The 17,782-nt window shown below is 33.3% G+C and overlaps 1 protein-coding gene across 2 annotated transcripts in view; it reads left to right on the forward strand.

Annotated features, from left to right (window-relative positions):
* twin (CCR4-NOT transcription complex subunit 6-like twin) overlaps window positions 1-17,782 on the forward strand; it is a 422,061-nt gene that overhangs the window by 371,555 nt on the left and 32,724 nt on the right. For both annotated transcript variants that reach the window (XM_085819876.1, XM_035356723.2), the window contains one exon: window positions 16,692-16,757. In XM_085819876.1, coding sequence (XP_085676002.1) covers window positions 16,692-16,757 — 66 coding nt within the window. The remainder of the gene's footprint in view (window positions 1-16,691; window positions 16,758-17,782) is intronic.

The raw sequence follows: 17,782 nt of genomic DNA on the forward strand, positions 1-17,782 counted from the left end.
CAAAATGTTACAGAGAACATCTGTACAGTGCTGACAAAAGATTTGCCGTATGTGGAGTTTGTCGCACCTGCTATTGAGCACCTGTTACTGTGGCTGTCTGGAAGTCGCTCAAGTCACGAGAATGTCCAATTTTACAATTATTCTGACATACGGAGCTTCTTTCAACAATCTGTTTCTAAAACCTGTCTTGTAAGAATAAATTAATGTCAATGACACAAGCGCGTTTTCAATTGCTGTGGTGCATATTCCTAATAATTGTCAAGTTTACTGTATGCTCTGAGTGCAACAAGTTTTATTTTATTAAACTGGAAACTTATATGTGTATGCGTGCATATTTAAAGCATATTATATATAATCGAATGAATTAATGAATTCTTATTTATTGGAGTAAATTATTCATTTAAAATTAGAAGTTAGTTCTTAAGTAATGAAGAACTTGTATGTATATATGTTCTTCGCTTTGAGGAAAAACAGCGACAGCTAAGGCCGCCAGATTTCAAACACACATAGTCCTGCACCAAATGGGGATATATATATATATATATTTCTTTTTTTTTTTTTTTATGGCAAAGCATACATATTTGTGTTTGAAATCTGATTAGAAAATTCAGCGATTGGCAAGAAGTCCGTTGCCACTCGGCAAAACGCAATATATTTTTCTTTCGAATTTAATCAGCGAACTCGGGAATTTAAAAGAAATGTATTGGCTCTGCCTGAATTAAAATATAACTTTTACGCAGGGGTATGCTGTCGTTCGGCAAAGCTTAAGACAATATTTAATTTTTCTTTCAAATTTATTCCCTAGTTAATTAACAAACTGAGCGATTTAAAAGCAATAAATTTTAATTTATTTCGGTTATTATTAATTACGACCTGGACTCATGAAATAGCATTAGCTGGATTCATTAAAGTCATTATGTATTTTTTCTTTTTATTATAATACTTTTTTAGGCGGCTAGTAACAAAAACTAATTCTGTGCTACTTCTTTAATTCAAATGAAAGAATCTTCTGAGATACGAAATTCTGAAATTTAAAAAAACCCGAAAATAACAGTTTAAGGGATTTTAAACATTTTAAATTGATTGCATTATGTTCGGTTTTAATCACGGACTTCTCATAAAACGAAAATAAAATTTATTTCATGATTCAGTAAAACGTCCTACCATTAACATAATTTAGATTCAAATGCTATCATGAATTAAAGAATTACATGCTTATTGAAATGCTTTCTTAAGTTACATTAACCTTTGTTAAATAACACTTTTTACAATAAATTGATATTGTAGTATACGCTCTCTTCGTGAGCACTTGATAAATAACATTTGGAAGTAAAGGAGCCAACCTGTCATTGTCCTGACATTAACCTGTAACAGTAATTGTTGTGAATTCTGGCATGGTCCTGTGTTATTAAGTTTTGTTTTCAGGCTATTACCGTGAATCGTTGATATTTGTTTTATGCCTCGTTTCACGTTCTTAGGGTCAAAGTCTCTGACCTGGTTTATCCACTGAGGTCGGAAGCCTTGATGACATCCTTCCTCCATCAACAACGCCTTTTTAAACCTGTCTTCCGTGGAAGTGGCATACGTGTATCATCTTCTGTACCTGAAACAAAACTAACATGAATGTTCTTAGGGAAAATTGCGAACAGTCGTACAACAGCCATGTAATAATGTCTCAAAAAAGGTCTTTAGTTATTAGAAATCTTTTAAAGGACTGTTCGTAAAAGGAATGTTGTAAATAAACTGATTGTTAATAGGTATATTTATTTACCTTTTATACGGTTTCTTTGTTAACACGTATTTTTTAAGTCGGAACAGACTGCGGCTATAAATATAAATCCGGTTCTTAACCTGGTTAATTTGGCGACTAATTCCTTACAACTTTGCAAAAAGACTTTTTCTCCCCTAGCATCAATTCGAATCGTAAATTACATCTGTCGTCAGCAATTGTCTACCTGATTTTAGTAATTTATTTTCCTTCTTTATTTTATGAATTTATATATTTTTTAATGAATTCGAGTCGTTAAAGAATTTGTTGTCAGCAATCGTCTGTCTGATTTTAGTAATTTATTCTTCTGTATTATTTATTAACCCAAAGCGCGTTAGCCCTTGGGGTATTGATTTCGTTTTCTTATTTTTGTTGAAAACTTTAAATGTCAATTTCACTTTTCGAATTGCTACCACTAAATATTATCGCCCTCTATTATATTTAAAGAAATTAAATAATAAAGAATCTGCATAAATGTATGCATGTTTCTCGCATTGTGATAAAACAACAGTACCTAGAGCCATCAAATTTTGAATAACGCAGTCCTCAACCAAATATGGGCATCTGGAAGCCCTAATTTGGAATTTGTTTTATAAGCGATTTCATGTTTTGTAACACTTTAACGAATTTTTGATTAACAAAACGATTCCAAAGCGAGTCATGGCAAAACTGTACGGAAAAAAAAAAAAAAAAAAGCATTTTTATCTCCAGCGCGCGAGATTGTGTGTCGGAAATTCTAAAAATAGGCTCTTTTTAAATTATTTTTTTGATATTGCTGTTGAATTGAATTCTATGGTTTAAATGCGAAGAATATGATATTTAACAAATAAAAGTAACACATAAAACGTTTAAAAAAAAAGGCCCTTTGGGCGTAATATAAAATCTGAAAACTTTCAGATAAGTTAGAGTGTAAAAATTTTAAAACAGAATGGTATTGTGGGCTTGCATTTATTAACTTCCAACCTCATATATATGCAAAGTCTTTATACAGCTCATTAAAGCTTATTTTATTGGATGAAGATAACAATGAATGATGAAGATAATAAATATGTTGTATGCGATATATGATTTTTTAAAACAATGCAAGTGCAAAAAAACAGTGAATTGTACTTACGTAGTAGTAGTCGCTCCAACTTTCATTAATATAATATGCCTACGCTGTTTAGAAGACGGCAGCCAGGACAAACAGGAATGCTTTCTTAAGTTACGTTAACCTTCAAACTATTCAAAACATGGCGTTAAGGATAATTTTGAATGTCCCTTGATCTTTGAATTTTAGTTATTTCAATTGAACTTGAAAGTCAGCATTATTGATCACGACCTTTTAACGGTAATGCGTACTTTTTACTTATCACAGTTAAATAACTACCTTGGAGACTACTGACTTTTGGTTATAACAGTGGTTGATCTCATCTCTATATAGCAACTGCCACTTAATTTCCTTGTAACTCTTTGGTTTTCTAATACTCATTGCCACGGAACTGGTTATTAAAATGGAAATCTAAAATGTTTATGTTAGATCACTAATTATAAAAAAAAAAAATATCGATTCCCATTCCAGCTTTCATGGTTATCTGAGGTTAGTGTTGCCTGGATTGTGAAAGTATTACTCTGCGGTCATGTTTTTGGTAAATCCTAAAAATTAACAGTGTATGTGTATAGAAACTTTATTTCGCATAAACCGAGATGAATTCATCATAATATGAAGTAAATACATTCAAGACAGTTTACATTTTCTTACATTTCGGTTTGTGTTTTAAAACACAGTGTTCCCGGTTTTAATAAATTCGTTTTTCTGCCTCCGAATGCCAAACTGAAAAAGTGGTTCAAAGCTTTAAAAAAGGTTAAATAGCAACAGTGTGAAACAGAACATTCTTTCAATTTATTTTGATGCAGTTTGAATGCTTCTGATGAGATGGTAGATTTTTTAGATTAGAGTGTTGTGTTTTCTATATTCAAATAAATTCGTTTTTAAATTAGATTGGATATTTTTTAAGATAGAAGTACTCCTGAATGACACTATATACAGAATTTAGACGCGAGAATTCGGAGATATGCTGAGACATTATAGTTCTCATGAAGATGCTTGCTTATGTGTTCACAATAATATACTGCCATTCATTTTATTTGAAGAAAAAAAAAACAAAGTTATATTTATAAGCACAGAAACCTCTTAAAGCAAAATCAGACAAAAAAATCAGCTTTAGATTGGCGTCGCTTTTGTGGAAAATGCTGTTGATCCTGAAAGAAACCTTTTCTTTTCGAAACAAAATAATTGATCTCATATTTTTATTATTTTAGTAATAAAAATGTGTGAATATATTTTACGTCTATGTTTAATTCTGTTGAAAGATTAATTGTACGGAAAAGTAGGTTAAGAATGCGTGTAGTGATACTTCTCGATTCAGTAATAAAACACGAAATACCCTGTCAAATGCATTTGTCTTATGCCGCCGCATTGCAAAACAAATTTAATAAGAGGCCAAAAAAAGAAAATGTTGAATAATAATGTTTAATTGCAGCCCAAAAATTAAGAATAGTTGTCTTCTATTTAAACATTGCAACACAATAATGGTTTAGGAAAGCGGCTTATAAAACAGCGTTACCATTATATTCTTGCTCTCCAATTCAGGTCAGCTGAATTCTGCTTAATCTTGTAACCTTTTGAGCTGTTAAACATACCGAAATGTAAATAAACACAAGAGCATTGAATTAACTTTTCATAACCAGTGCTATTTTCTAACATGTGACTGTATTCATTAATTATAGGATTGCAGCTTACTGTTTTGTGTGTTTCATTCCTAGACAATTAAATCCTCCAGACTAAGGTCAGATTTAGCTGTAGAAAAAAGGCTTTCGAAGTGTTACTTCATTTATCTGTAATGCTGCTCTGGAATGAATATTGTTGGTTCCAGTGCTGAATTTCTAAGAAGTACCGGAGCGTTTTGGAATGTCGTTTAGAACAAGGAACAAAAATAAATAATTAGAGGATTAAAATTATATAAAATCTAAAGAGATAAATAAAACTTTAATGATTTTTTTTTAATTATTGATAAATATTTATATAATAAAATAAGATTTTGTTTCATTTGGGGTTCCGGCTAAAATTAGAATTTCACTCAGAAGCTAAATAGCTCAACCGAGCTTCGGCGTAATTTAAGCCCTGAATATTCAGAATAATGCACAAACGGTGAAACAAGGCCATTGTCTTTTTTTTAACCCACTAATGAAAAAAAGGTAAAACGTCTAAGCTTGACTAATTGGAATAGAGAGAATGCTAGAAACAACATAACAGTGTGGGCATGAAAGCAAAGAAGAATCCAGTACTTTCTGACTATGATCTCTTACCTATATGATTAGCAGAATATAACGTAGGGGCGGGGAATTTCCCTTAGAATCCGAGGATTCATCTGTAAGCTGAGAACAAATGTACAAGTAACTCGTTTGATGAAGAGAAACCAGAGCATGTATTTAATGTACAAGTAACTGTTTTCGTTCTTCGTATTTGGTTACATTGCTGTAAAAAGTCTGCAGGTGATCTTTTCCTTAGGAAGTCGCTAGCGTTGAACGTGCACGACCGCGTACATCCTTTGATATGTGAGAGGCTTTCCTTAAAAGTCTAAACCTCCATCCTAGGGTTTTTTTCTCGGGCACGCATTCGGAAATTAGAATCGATTTTTAAGTCTTTATAAGTGTTAGATTAAATTTTTCGATGTGAGAAGAATTTTCTGAAGTTTTAATTCCGACATAAAAGAAGCTTCGAAGCCAGAAGGTTTTAGTATTCTTCAACGTAGTTTAAGTTCTATTTGGGTGTAGAAACCCATGGTGTCTATGTTGAACGTGTTTAAAAATTTAGATAAGTTTGTGGTAAAACAAGATGTGTGTTGATATGGTTTTATATTAAAACTTCTGTTATTGTTTTAGTCGGGTGTATTTTTTGGGGGGAGGTTGTCCTGCGCAATGGCCTTTCGTCATATTCGTGTCCTTGCGAATGGATTCAAGTTTTATGACGGTTAAGTGGTGAGTACTTGACCTGTCCCAGGTTATGTGTATATTCGTCATCGGTTGGATTGTCGCGCTGTGTTTGCTAATTAAAAAGGAAATTTCTTACCCGTCTTCTAGTCTTTCATTTTACCTCTGTGTTATTACCGGCTTCTGAAGAACCTAACACTCTATGTGCTTGTCTGCAAAATGGAAAATTAGACTAGCAATCAATGTCTGTCAACTTTCAGGTTATTAATAGGGAATGGTAATACATCCACGTTTTCAACTCAGCCTCAAACGCCTGGAGTTAGTATTTCGCTAATGAGGGTTTCTGAAGTGCCTTTTTGTTTCTTTCAGAAATTCTGTAGCTCACGAAAGTAACTGCATCACGTCATGAATGTGAAATCCCAAATTTGAGATTCGTGGTTGATAGGGATGATTCCGTGATGGAATGCTACTGCCATGGATATCGAACCATAGATTCCTAACAAATATTTAGTTAAAAGATGTAAAACTAGCACAGAATTTCGCAAGTGATTTTACAGACTGAGAGTTAAACACTGAGTTTTTAATACACTAGTGCTGTAGCAAAAACGGATAAGTTTTCCGTTTTGCCAGCCGCCAATGCGGTTAATTGCTTAAAGTAGTTACTATAAAACAGAAAAAAGTATATTATGATTTTAATGTACCCAGCTTTTGTAGTTTCACGGGTAATTGAAAGTAGTAATTAATAGTAATTAGTAATTATTAGCTAGTTATAGTAATTGAAATGAATCTGCGTTTATGGCTTTCGCGTAGTTTCGTAAATCGTTTAGTTTGTTATTTAATAAAAAGCAAATTAAATTTAAAACAAAAATTAAATATTTAATTTTTCCTGACTAACAGCATATTACCACGTGAAAGATAAATATTGTAATTCGGGTAGGGCCCATTCATTTGTTTTAAGTCACAGCGTTTGTTGATTAAATTCTACAGATAATTATTATGTAGCATTTTTTTTTTTCTTCTTAGATTTCCAGTACATTTCTGTTGCTGAGTTTTCTGATTAAATTTGAAGCATAAATATCGTATGCTTTGCCGAGTGGCAATACAAGCTTTTTATATCGTTCAGTCAAAAGTTCCTTAAATTCACAAAAAATACGGAATGATTAAGAAGCGAATTCGGACTTCGAGGTGCATATGCTCGGGTGTATGTGCTCATTTCTACGTTATATTAATGTACGTTAATTGGAAAATTCGCAAACGTGTTTAGAAGGCATCAAAAAATTGAAATAACAAATACAAGGTATTTTTATTGCTTAAATTTTTCAAGAATTTTCTTATTTTGAATAAACAGACCATAAATTACACGAGATCTTCCGTATTATTCACAATAAGAAACTGAAGGGTTTTTATATCTTCTGTATTATTCACGATAAGAAACTTGTTATATTATGTGAAATGTTTTGATTAAGGGGGGGGGATGGTCACTCTATTGGTTATTTTGTAAAACATTAATAGAAATGATTAATTAAGTGTTTTGATTAGAGCTTAAATGGGAAAAATTCGGAAATATTTAAAATATTTCGTTTTATAATAAAATTCAAGTACTCGAACCGTTAAAAGTTCATTTAAAAATACCTTAGTAGCAAATAAAAGCTTATATTCTATTTTCAGAACTTCTCTGCAAAGGCCTTTTTTTTGAAAATAGTTCGATTTCATCCTCTCTTGATATAATAAGTAAGAGAAATTCCTATTTTTGCCTTTCCATTCAAGTTCAGCGCTAAAGTCCGAAAATGCGGTAGGACGTCACGTGATTATGAAACACTTGTGAAATTGTGTCACAATGATAAGTGCCTTTAAATTTCATATTTAAGTGGTGCTGAAATTTAGCTGTAACTGTAAATCTGAAAACATTGTCTGAACATAAAAATACTATTGCATTGATGTCACTGGCAGTGGTAACTGACACAGTAAACAAAAATCTTTTTATTTGGTAACATTTCAGTGTTATCTTGAGGTATAATCACGTCGATTTTTAAATAAAATCTCGGTTAAATAAAAGCAAAAAATGAGGGATTTTAAGGATTGAGCTAGCATTATTATTATTATTATTATTATTTTGAATAATAATTTATTTGAGCTGTTAAAGAAAGGTTGGAATGCCACAATTTTCGATGTTTCTGTGTCGATCATCTGCAAAGGGAAAGAAAAGGCTGAAGTGGCACGATTTTTGTTGCCACCTCTAGAAAACCCTGAAATGGGGTATCCCGTAATAAAATGGCCTTTAAAGTAAAACGATTAAACATTTTTATTTCAGGTGTATATAATGATGTTACACAAGGTATTCCAAATAATGCAATCTGTTTTATATTGTCATGAATTTTGTCTGTCATATGCTCATCTTTTAAAGTCTGCTAATATTAATTTTAAAGCCTGTGCTCTGATTTCAGTTATGTGCTGAATTTCTAAAGTTACGGTTAAATTTTAATTCTTTTTAAAGAATTTTAAAAGTCAAGAAAGAATTGACCTATTTTGTTTTCCTCAAGTGGATATTTTCATATACTGGGTGCAAAGAATTACGTAATGGTTATCCTTTTTCTGATTTTATTTTTCTGTAATCATCATAGAACAAGACCGGGGGGGAAAAATCCTCAGGATATCAAGAGTGAAAGTTTTATATCGCTAAGCCGAAGAGGATTTTAAATGCGTTTTCCTCGAAATTGCCTATAAACCTGGTGACAGTAATATATATCACTTACGAATGGAGCTGTGTTTTTCAATAAAAACTCAATAACGAACTCACTTATTGTTATTTTTCAACACCTCGAGGAGGGTGTTATTGCTTTCACTATGCACTTTGATAAGGTAAAACAGAAATTGTTACCATTAGCTTGTGGAAAATGTTTGTTGCAAAGCTTATGCTTAAATGATGCAATGAAAATTTGGAGCTGCTTCTTGAATAATCAATTTTATTAAATAAGTGCAAAAATTTTCACATGGCTGGATGGAAAAATATCATAGCAAATCATCCATCCGTTTAGCATTATTGTTTCGAACAGCCTGTTGTAGATATATAATTTTTTTGTTCACTGGAAATAAAAATTCTTTCTACACAGGGCCTTTAACAGTTATCACCTTTGTATGTATCACGCCTACGTCTGAAGAATTTACCGATTTTAAATACTTAAAAAGTAATAAATATGTAGTAAAAAAATTCGAAGTTGTACTGTGTATTTTATGAAAAACATCGTGAAATTAATGTTTTAAGGAAGTCCTTATAATGAAAAAGCTAATTAATGGAATGTTTAATAATTACTAATGTTATATCGCGCTTATGTTATAGTTTAAGGAGCAGTGTGAATATGAGATTAGATTTTTTTTAGTTTGGGAAAGGAGGAATAATCTTCAAACAGTGGTTAAAAGTGTACGTGGGGAAAAAAGGTTGAGAACCACTCGGGATTCGATTAACCATTAATCAGTATAAGCACTTTTTAGAGCATCAGCGAAGGGGGAGCACCGAAAAATTTCTTATTGTTGGTTTTACCACGGAATGTATGGTGTAGCCAAACCAAAATCGAGAGGGTAGATGAAAACGTATGTAAAGGTGCCAAAATCCTTTAAATGCTTGAGGCCTCTAAAAATCTTAAATCCGGTCCTGAAGCAACTGCTCCAGTGCGAACGTTCTAGTTTTTTTTTTTTTTTTTTTTTTATGAATATTTAGTACTTCATTCTCTTTTTTACCTAAATGGTATAATAAAAATACGCTGAAGGCATATGGAAATGCCTGTCGAATATGTACTTAAACGTTTTATCTAATAAATTATTCCAGTACGATAATTACTGCAATTCCCTAATGGTTTGGTCTAAGTGGACGTAAAATGGGAAAACGTTTATTCTTTTTTTTTTTTCCTACCGCTTAAACTGGCATGCAACTGGTCATTCACATTGATTAGGGGCAGCTCGGAGGAAAAGAGGGAAGGGTGATTTTTCTTCCGAAACCTTAACCTTGTGGTACCGGCTGTTATGTTGCGCAAGTTTCTGCAGACATGCAGTCTGCTCCTGAAGGAAATCGCTGAAAGAAAAACCCGTTTTTTCATTCATCCATTCATCAACTAGATGATGATGGTGTGTGTGCGCTCCTACCACTCAAGATACTCTGCATTTTGGTTTGATTAAAGCAGACTTCCTTTTTTGCGTGTGCGCCGATTATGTGCATATTTCTGCTTGGTGCGGTAATGATTATTTTTGAAATAAATTACAGTACCCTGTTGGGGAAAAGAGGAAGCGCTAGATTAATGATGAATGCGTTTCTGCAGCTTAGATTCTTTTCGCGATACCTTAATCCTTTGCGTGTGCCCCAATGCTATGATAATTAGCGATGCGATCGTGCCAGATGCGATGCACTTGACCTATCCTAGTTGATCTTGTTCGTGATTTAAAAAAATAATAATAAAAGAACGGGAATAATGATGTAGTTTGCGATCTATGGCTTTGAGTTGGTTGTCTCCTTGCGTTGGGAGTAATCCATGTTGTCGAAGAAATTGAATTTTCGATTCATCGGTGACTATGAAACCAATAGCTTTCTTATTCGAACGTGCGATAAAATTGTGGGCAAAAGATATGATTAAATCAGTGGCGCTATCTGGAAAATAAATAATGAACTAAAAGTGGTAGATCGCATATTACATCACTGCCCGAAAAATGTTACGAAGTGAAATATTTGCGTGCGTACGGGTTTTGTGATAGATTGCATACACACAGAATTGATGCTAGCTTGATGAAATTTATTTTACCAAAAGTAACACTTCACAGTTCTGGAACTTTCCACAGAAATAGTCGTTCGGTTCTTCACAGTTTCACAGAGTACAATCAGTAAATACACTTCAAACTACTAAGAACGTTAAGCACTACGCAGTGCAAAGCGCGTATAAAAAAACTACTAAGCTAACCGTAAGTACTATTTTTTAAAGGGAGTAAGTTCAAATTATTCTTCCAAAAATAAATCTATTTTGATTGTAAGAAATAAAATTAACCTTGCTGATTTCTAAAATGCATAACTAGTTGTTAAGAGCAATTGACCTTGTGAATAAAAATATTTGCAAGGTCAATTAACCTTACATATGGCAGCATGTGCAACAGCTGCTAATCGGTGTCATTCCAGGACTCTGCATTGTTGTCACGTGAGGTATGAATTTCAGAATTCAGTTTCAGCGGGTGACGGATAGTGTTGGGAATCAATAAAGCCAAGTGTTCCGATCTGTCTGGAGCAAGATGTCCAATCGAGTTATTTAAAGTTAATAAAAAATAAGAAGATATATGCTCGCTGTTCACCATAATAATATATGTACCTTTAATTTTGTTTGTAAGTTTAATATATGTTAAGTTTAATTATCATGCGTATACTTTTTTCCGGTACACTCTTGCAAAACACTAAGCTTTTCTTCTTTTAAATGTGTACTAATGTAACATGAATTTTTCTTGACTTTGGAAGCTTTCCATAATTTTGTGGTTATTGTTTCCTTAATTCTGGTTGATTTTTTTTTTTTTTTTTTTTTTTTTTTTTTTTTCCCCTTTTGCCTCCATGATACGTAGCAAGTTCGAATTATATAAATGTCTGGGTGTAATTTGTAATGTTCGTATCATTTCAACTTAGATGTTTTGAACTATTAACAGTATAATTAGAAGTGTATATGCGTCAAAACTGCGATATTTTTCTGTAGCGAAATTTGATTACATTGATGTTCATCCTAACTCTTCAGAATGTATTTTTGACTTCAGTGCATTACGGAATGCAGTTAAGTCAGGAAGGCATTTGCTTAATACTAGATTTAAGGAATTTTCGGTTTAAGAATTTCAGAATCGTTACATATGTAAAACACGCATATATTAGATAAACATTACACGCTTATTATATAAACATTCTCATTGTTCCCTTTTCCATCCAATATCATTAAATAGCCGTAGTATGAAATAAAAGCAACTTTCTCAAATATTTCCACTTAATTTTTGCATCCTGTAGTATTAATTCCATGTGTATTTTATTTTACCTCTACAGTTAATTAATTTTTAAATAATTGCATTCTTAGTTGTATGCCTAAAGTTTCAGCACTGCAAGGATGCGAATATTTTAGTAGTATTGAAAATTTGAGGCTTAAAAGGCATTTTTTCATGTAATACGTGGTGTAATGAAGCCGACTGTCTGTAAACTTGAATGTGCAGCACTGTCTGGGCGTTTTTCATTTTAATTCCTTCTGTTACTGCGGTAAATTAGTCGTCTGAAAGAAGAAAACAACGTGTGGTATGTAAAAACCAACATATACTGGCAGCATTTGCAACATCCTTTTTTATTTCCTCCTCTTTATTCTGCGAACATGATAAATGTGTTATTATTCTATGGAAACCTAGTTTGTCCATGAAAATGTGGTGTTAATGCTGTACCAAGACATGCAAGGCCAATAGTTGAGTGTTTTCCTGATGTAAAGAATTTTTCCCTTCAGTAAATTTGATTGTTGTACAAAAAATATGTCCGACATTGGCGTGGCATAGTTAACTTTGACCCTGATATCTATTGATGAACCCGCATCTTTATTTCGCTCTTGTCCCCCCCCCCAAAAAAAGTTGGATCAACATAAATTTGTTTTCAAATTTGTTTCAGACCTTTGGTATTTTTGTTTCCCAATGCACGAAATTCAAGGACTTAACCACCTGGAGAGTCAATGGAGAGCAGCTTGTATTTATGATTTAACTTCTTCCGTTTCGCGGAAACGTAGCATCCTTCTTCGTAAAGAAGTAAAGAACTGTGGTTTATGAATGGCTGAGTGGTTAAATTGATGGAACACAAATACTTCACCACGGATTTGATTCCAACGACTGATTGAGCTGTGTTTCTTACAGTTTCCTCCTCCTTAATGTAAATACTTGTCTGAAGATTTTCTTGAAAAATACTCCATATAGGCATATTTTTAAGGAATATACGAGGGCCATCCAGGAAGTAGATTACGTTTCCGTCTGTGTCCGCTAGGGGCGGGGCTAGCGCGGCCATCTTGGGGTCAGAGCGTTGCGCAGCTCAGTCTGCATCTAGCCGTGCTAGTGAGAGGTTCGTGCTGTGCTCCGTTCAGATACTGTGACGGTTTGAAATGTCTGCGTTAATTGAAAATCCCGCGAGCTGCGAGGTGCGCTCAGTAATAAGGTTTCTGACTGCAAAAAACTGTAAACCGATAGAAATCTATCGGCAGCTTCGTGAAGTGTATGGGGACAACATTATCACTGAAGGTGGAGTGCGTCAGTGGGTCATAAGATTTCAAAATGGCCGAACCAATGTTCACGACGAAGATCGAAGTGGGAGACCCAGCATAGTGACCGCCGAACTTCTCGAAAAAGTCGATGCTAAAGTCCGTGAAAATCGAAATTTCACAATAACGGAACTTTCTTTGAGTTTTCCACAAATTTCGCGAAGTTTGTTGCACGAAATCATCAGCGAAAAGCTTGGTTACCACAAGTTTTGTGCAAGATGGATTCCAAAAATCTTGACAGAGGACCACAAAAATCAGCGAATGGCTGCAGCGTTGAACTTTTTGGACGCTTACCATAAGGATGGTGACTCTTTACTCGATCGCATCGTTACTGGTGACGAAACATGGGTGAAACATGTGAACTGTGAAACGAAATTGCAATCAATGCAGTGGGGGCACACAAGTTCTCCCCAAAAACCCAAGAAATGCATGCAAACAATGTCGGCAAGGAAGATGATGGCGACTGTTTTTTGGGACAGAAAAGGTGTAATTTTGGTGGACTTCCTGGAAAGAGGCACTACAATAAACTCTCAAAGGTATTGCCAAACTCTCCAAAAACTCAGAAGAGCAATTCAAAACAAGCGCAGAGGAATGTTGAGCTCTAAGATCTTGTTGATTCACGACAACGCCCGGCCCCACACGGCAAATGTCACTCGTAAAGTTCTTGAATCTTTTAAGTGGGAGTTGTTTCCTCATCCGCCGTACAGTCCCGACCTGGCACCGAGCGACTTCCACCTATTCCCAGCAATGAAGAAGTGGCTGGCTATGCAGCGTTTTGATGACGACGCACAGCTGCAAGAAGAGGTAACGAAGTGGTTGAAGGCGCAGGCGGCCGAATTTTTCGACGAAGGAATTTCCAAGCTCGTACATCGCTACGATAAATGCCTTAATTTGTATGGTGACTATGTAGAAAAGTAGTATTTGAGTGTGGCTTTCATCTGTATATAATAAAATTTGTTTCCTATACTTTGTTTATTTTTTTATTCCAAAACGTAATCTACTTTCTGGATAGCCCTCGTAGCTCTCGAATGCTTTGTCTTAGTAAATAACCAACCAACTAGAAAAATCTCCGAGTAAAAACCTGCTGCGATAATTATTGATAAGAATAGAAAGATAAGATAATTATTTCTTAAACTAATTATTTTGTCTTGTAATGGGATGACGGCTATGGTGATGACATGATTCTGAGCATGCGACACCTTGTCTTCTGCATACGGGTGATGAGACTTAACCAGTTCCATAATATCAACTGTATTCAATTGGTGAGGTGATAAATTCTGAGAGATTTTTTAGATATTGCTGATTATATCCCGTCATGTAAAGCTGTAAGCGAATAAATAAATAAAGTTAAAATAAAAATTGGACAATTTTTCAGTTCCATTTCATTTTATGAAATGTAAAAACGTTTAAAATGCATCTTTCTTATTAAAGCTCGAGAAATACGCTATTTACCCAGTATGTTGTTTAACGAAAACTTTTTTATGCTTGTTAGTAACAAATGCAAATCACAACACCAGAAAATTTTACATTATTTAAGATTGTTATTTGTGTATGATTAGGTAATTTTTTCGTAAACCCGTGCATTCTTCATACAATTAAGTGAAAAGAATCTTGGAAATTCCTGAAAGGATCTCAAACTTGCACTTGTCTTAATGGAGACCGGCATTATGTGATAGTATTAAATGAACAAACTTATATTTGGTGATTATGGCCAGATATTTGCTTCAGATCTAAAATTAGCACTAGTTTTAGTTTATTTTTTATTATGTACGTATGTTTCAATAGGTAAACATTAATATGTTATTATAATAATTTTAAATGTGAAATATTTATTTTAGCTTATAAAGTGGCTAATTTTAAAGCGTGTTTTGCTACATTTCGTTTTCAAAATATCTTTTCTGTTTGCGGGCTCTTTGAAGGCACTGGAACCCTACAATTGTATAGTAAACAGATAGAAAGAGTACACTTTTACAGTAAACAGAAAGAGAAAATTATGTATTCTTCCTTGAAAAAATGATAAAAAAAAAGGGGGTACGAAAATATACCTTGTATTTTCGGATGGAAAAGAGCATTTTATAAGCGTTGGATTGCAGCTCTTGATATCAACCTCGCTGTTACGCGATAGTTTAATTTTCATGCCTATATTTTCATTTGCTTACTTATGTACGAGAATAAAATCAAAATAGTGATGAACTATGTATATTTTTTTCTATTACTATTTTCTGTGTATCATTAAAAAATCGTGCAAGAAAACTTTGGCATATTTGCCAATCAGTCCGCAACGGGCGTATTCCCTCTTTCGCATCTTACGAAAATCCAATAAAGGATATTTATCCACACATAGAATGGACTAATAAAGAATGGTAAAAAAACAATAAATAAATCCTGTGCCAATTCAAGGTTGAAAAAGAAAATGGCCGCAGACCTTCACTTTTAGAATAAGAAAGATTATTAGAACTTAGAAACCAAAAAAAATTCTGATTTTATTTGTTGGTTATTTCCCCGTGCTTCAACCAGATTGAGATATGTACGTTAAAATGGCTGAAGCGTGACAGACGATGTATTTTCACGCATGTTCGAAAATAAATCAACCTACTTTCGAATGAGCTTTACCGTTTTGTTTCCTTGATGTTACTAGCGAGCCTCAGGTTTACCGTTGACTGATTTTAATGTTGTGCATTTACTGTGTTTTTTAAGTGTCATTGTCTTTTTTTCAATGACCTATGTGATCTTTGCTTTCCCCATACAACTTATCTTGAATATTTGTCTTGTGTGTATGAGGAAGACAGGCGTTATCTATCAAGAAAGGTAATTCACATTGATATTGTCTCATGGAATGGCATTTATTTGTCATTTTTCATGAAAATCGAATACAGTAGCAAACTAATTTAAGCGCATAACATTAAACATTATTAAATTCAACTGCTTGATAGCCGGCGAAAGGGGCCCTGATTTTTTTTTTTTTTTTTTTTTTTTTTTTTTTTTTTTTTAAGTGGCAAAATATCTTATTTTTTTATCTGGGAAGGTATATTTTGGCGAATATCTATAGAATGTGTGGGAAAAATTGCGAAAATTGATTAAAATATCCTCTTGTTCTTGTTTCCTGGTTGTAATTAAAGTTGTCAACAGAGATGGTGGCTTTAGGTCCTTCAACTTTCTTGTTTTCCGTTTTCACCTGATAGGTACGAATCAGATAAACAGGCTCGCTGGGACAACATATACCGTAATTTAGATACGTATTTCAATATCTGTTTCCCGTTATTTTTGGTACCTACTTGTGCTTGACCGCTTGCAGCAGCAGTTATGTGGATCAGACCAGTGCTCATAAATGTCTATTATTTTTTAATCCCCTAATGCTTTTCTTTTTTCAGTTCATGAAGGTCTTTCAAACTTACTAAGAAACTAATTACTAATTAAAACACAACGTGTTGAAAGGCACATTTATGTTCCCTAAGAGTAAATTCAAATTATTTAATTTAAAAATTCAAATTATTTAATTAAATTGTCTGAAAGCATTATTGGAAAATGTGCTATTTTCTGTGCTTGGAGAATTTTGTACCTGTATCTGTGATTGTATACTTAGCTGTGTTTTATACATATATATTTTTTAATGTTGTGATAATTATATTCAAGTTCTGAATCTTATATATTTCTTTTCTTTGCAGTCACATCATCACGTCCCCCACAGAGGCCATGGATTTATATGGCTAATAAAGATCAACAGTCCTCTTGTAAGTTAGTTTTAATGTCTAGTAGTATATTTTATTTTATTATCTAGTAGTATATATTATTTTATTTAAGTTATATCATATTTTAATTCTAAGAATGGGTAAATGACATGTGTGTTCAATGGACTAAACCAGGGCTTAATTTCTAAGATTAGAAGTGCCGGAGCCCCATGGAAAACCGTCAGCAAAGAGGAGCAAGAGTAAATAAATAAATAAATGACTATTAAACTCATTAATAATTTTTAAATTAAATAGTTAATTATTATCAAATTAATTAATAGCTATTCAATTAATGTTTATAAATTGTTATTTAATTAATTATAATTTAATTAGTAATTATTAGATAATTATAATTTAATCAATAATTATTAGATAATTAATTGTTGTTTATTGAAGTAATTAAGTTATTAAAATTAAATTTAAAGAGATAAATTGAAATTTAATAAGCGATTTTTTATATAATTTTATCGTAAAAATTTTCGAGTTAATATTTCTACTGAAATTGTTATTCAGTTACATAAAGGAAGTGCCGTAGCCTTCTTATTTAGGGCTCCGGTGCGTTCTGGCTGGAATTATGATCTATTACAAAAACTGAGAAGCACCGGAGCCGAGATCCGGTGGGCTCCGGCCCAATTTAAACTCTGATCGTAGGAGGGGGAGAGTTCTTTTATCATCACAAAAATCAAATATACTTAAAGTATTGCTGATGAAAATTCCAGGGCGAAACAGAATAAGGGTATGAGTGGGTGGAAACAAAAAATGAAATCTTGGTAAGAGAGAACATTGTCTTTGACCACGGCTCTCTGCTGATATAATTATAGCCATCAAGCAGATGTGTGTCAGGGAAAAATGAGTCCTGAGTCTGACTCCTAAGGATGAATGTAAAGTTGCTGGTTATGCTTTCCCCCATTAGTGTATACTGTGGGAAGACGATGTATAGGACGTGCTTGAGCAGTTTATCTCAGTATTTCACTCTTATTGTACTCGTTGTCACCTAACGCACATTTAAGAACACTTTCCTTCCTGCG

Source organism: Stegodyphus dumicola, chromosome 7, assembly GCF_044657685.1.
Source record: "Stegodyphus dumicola isolate Sdum_Otavi_A_Nest chromosome 7, ASM4465768v1".
NCBI lineage: Eukaryota > Metazoa > Arthropoda > Arachnida > Araneae > Eresidae > Stegodyphus > Stegodyphus dumicola.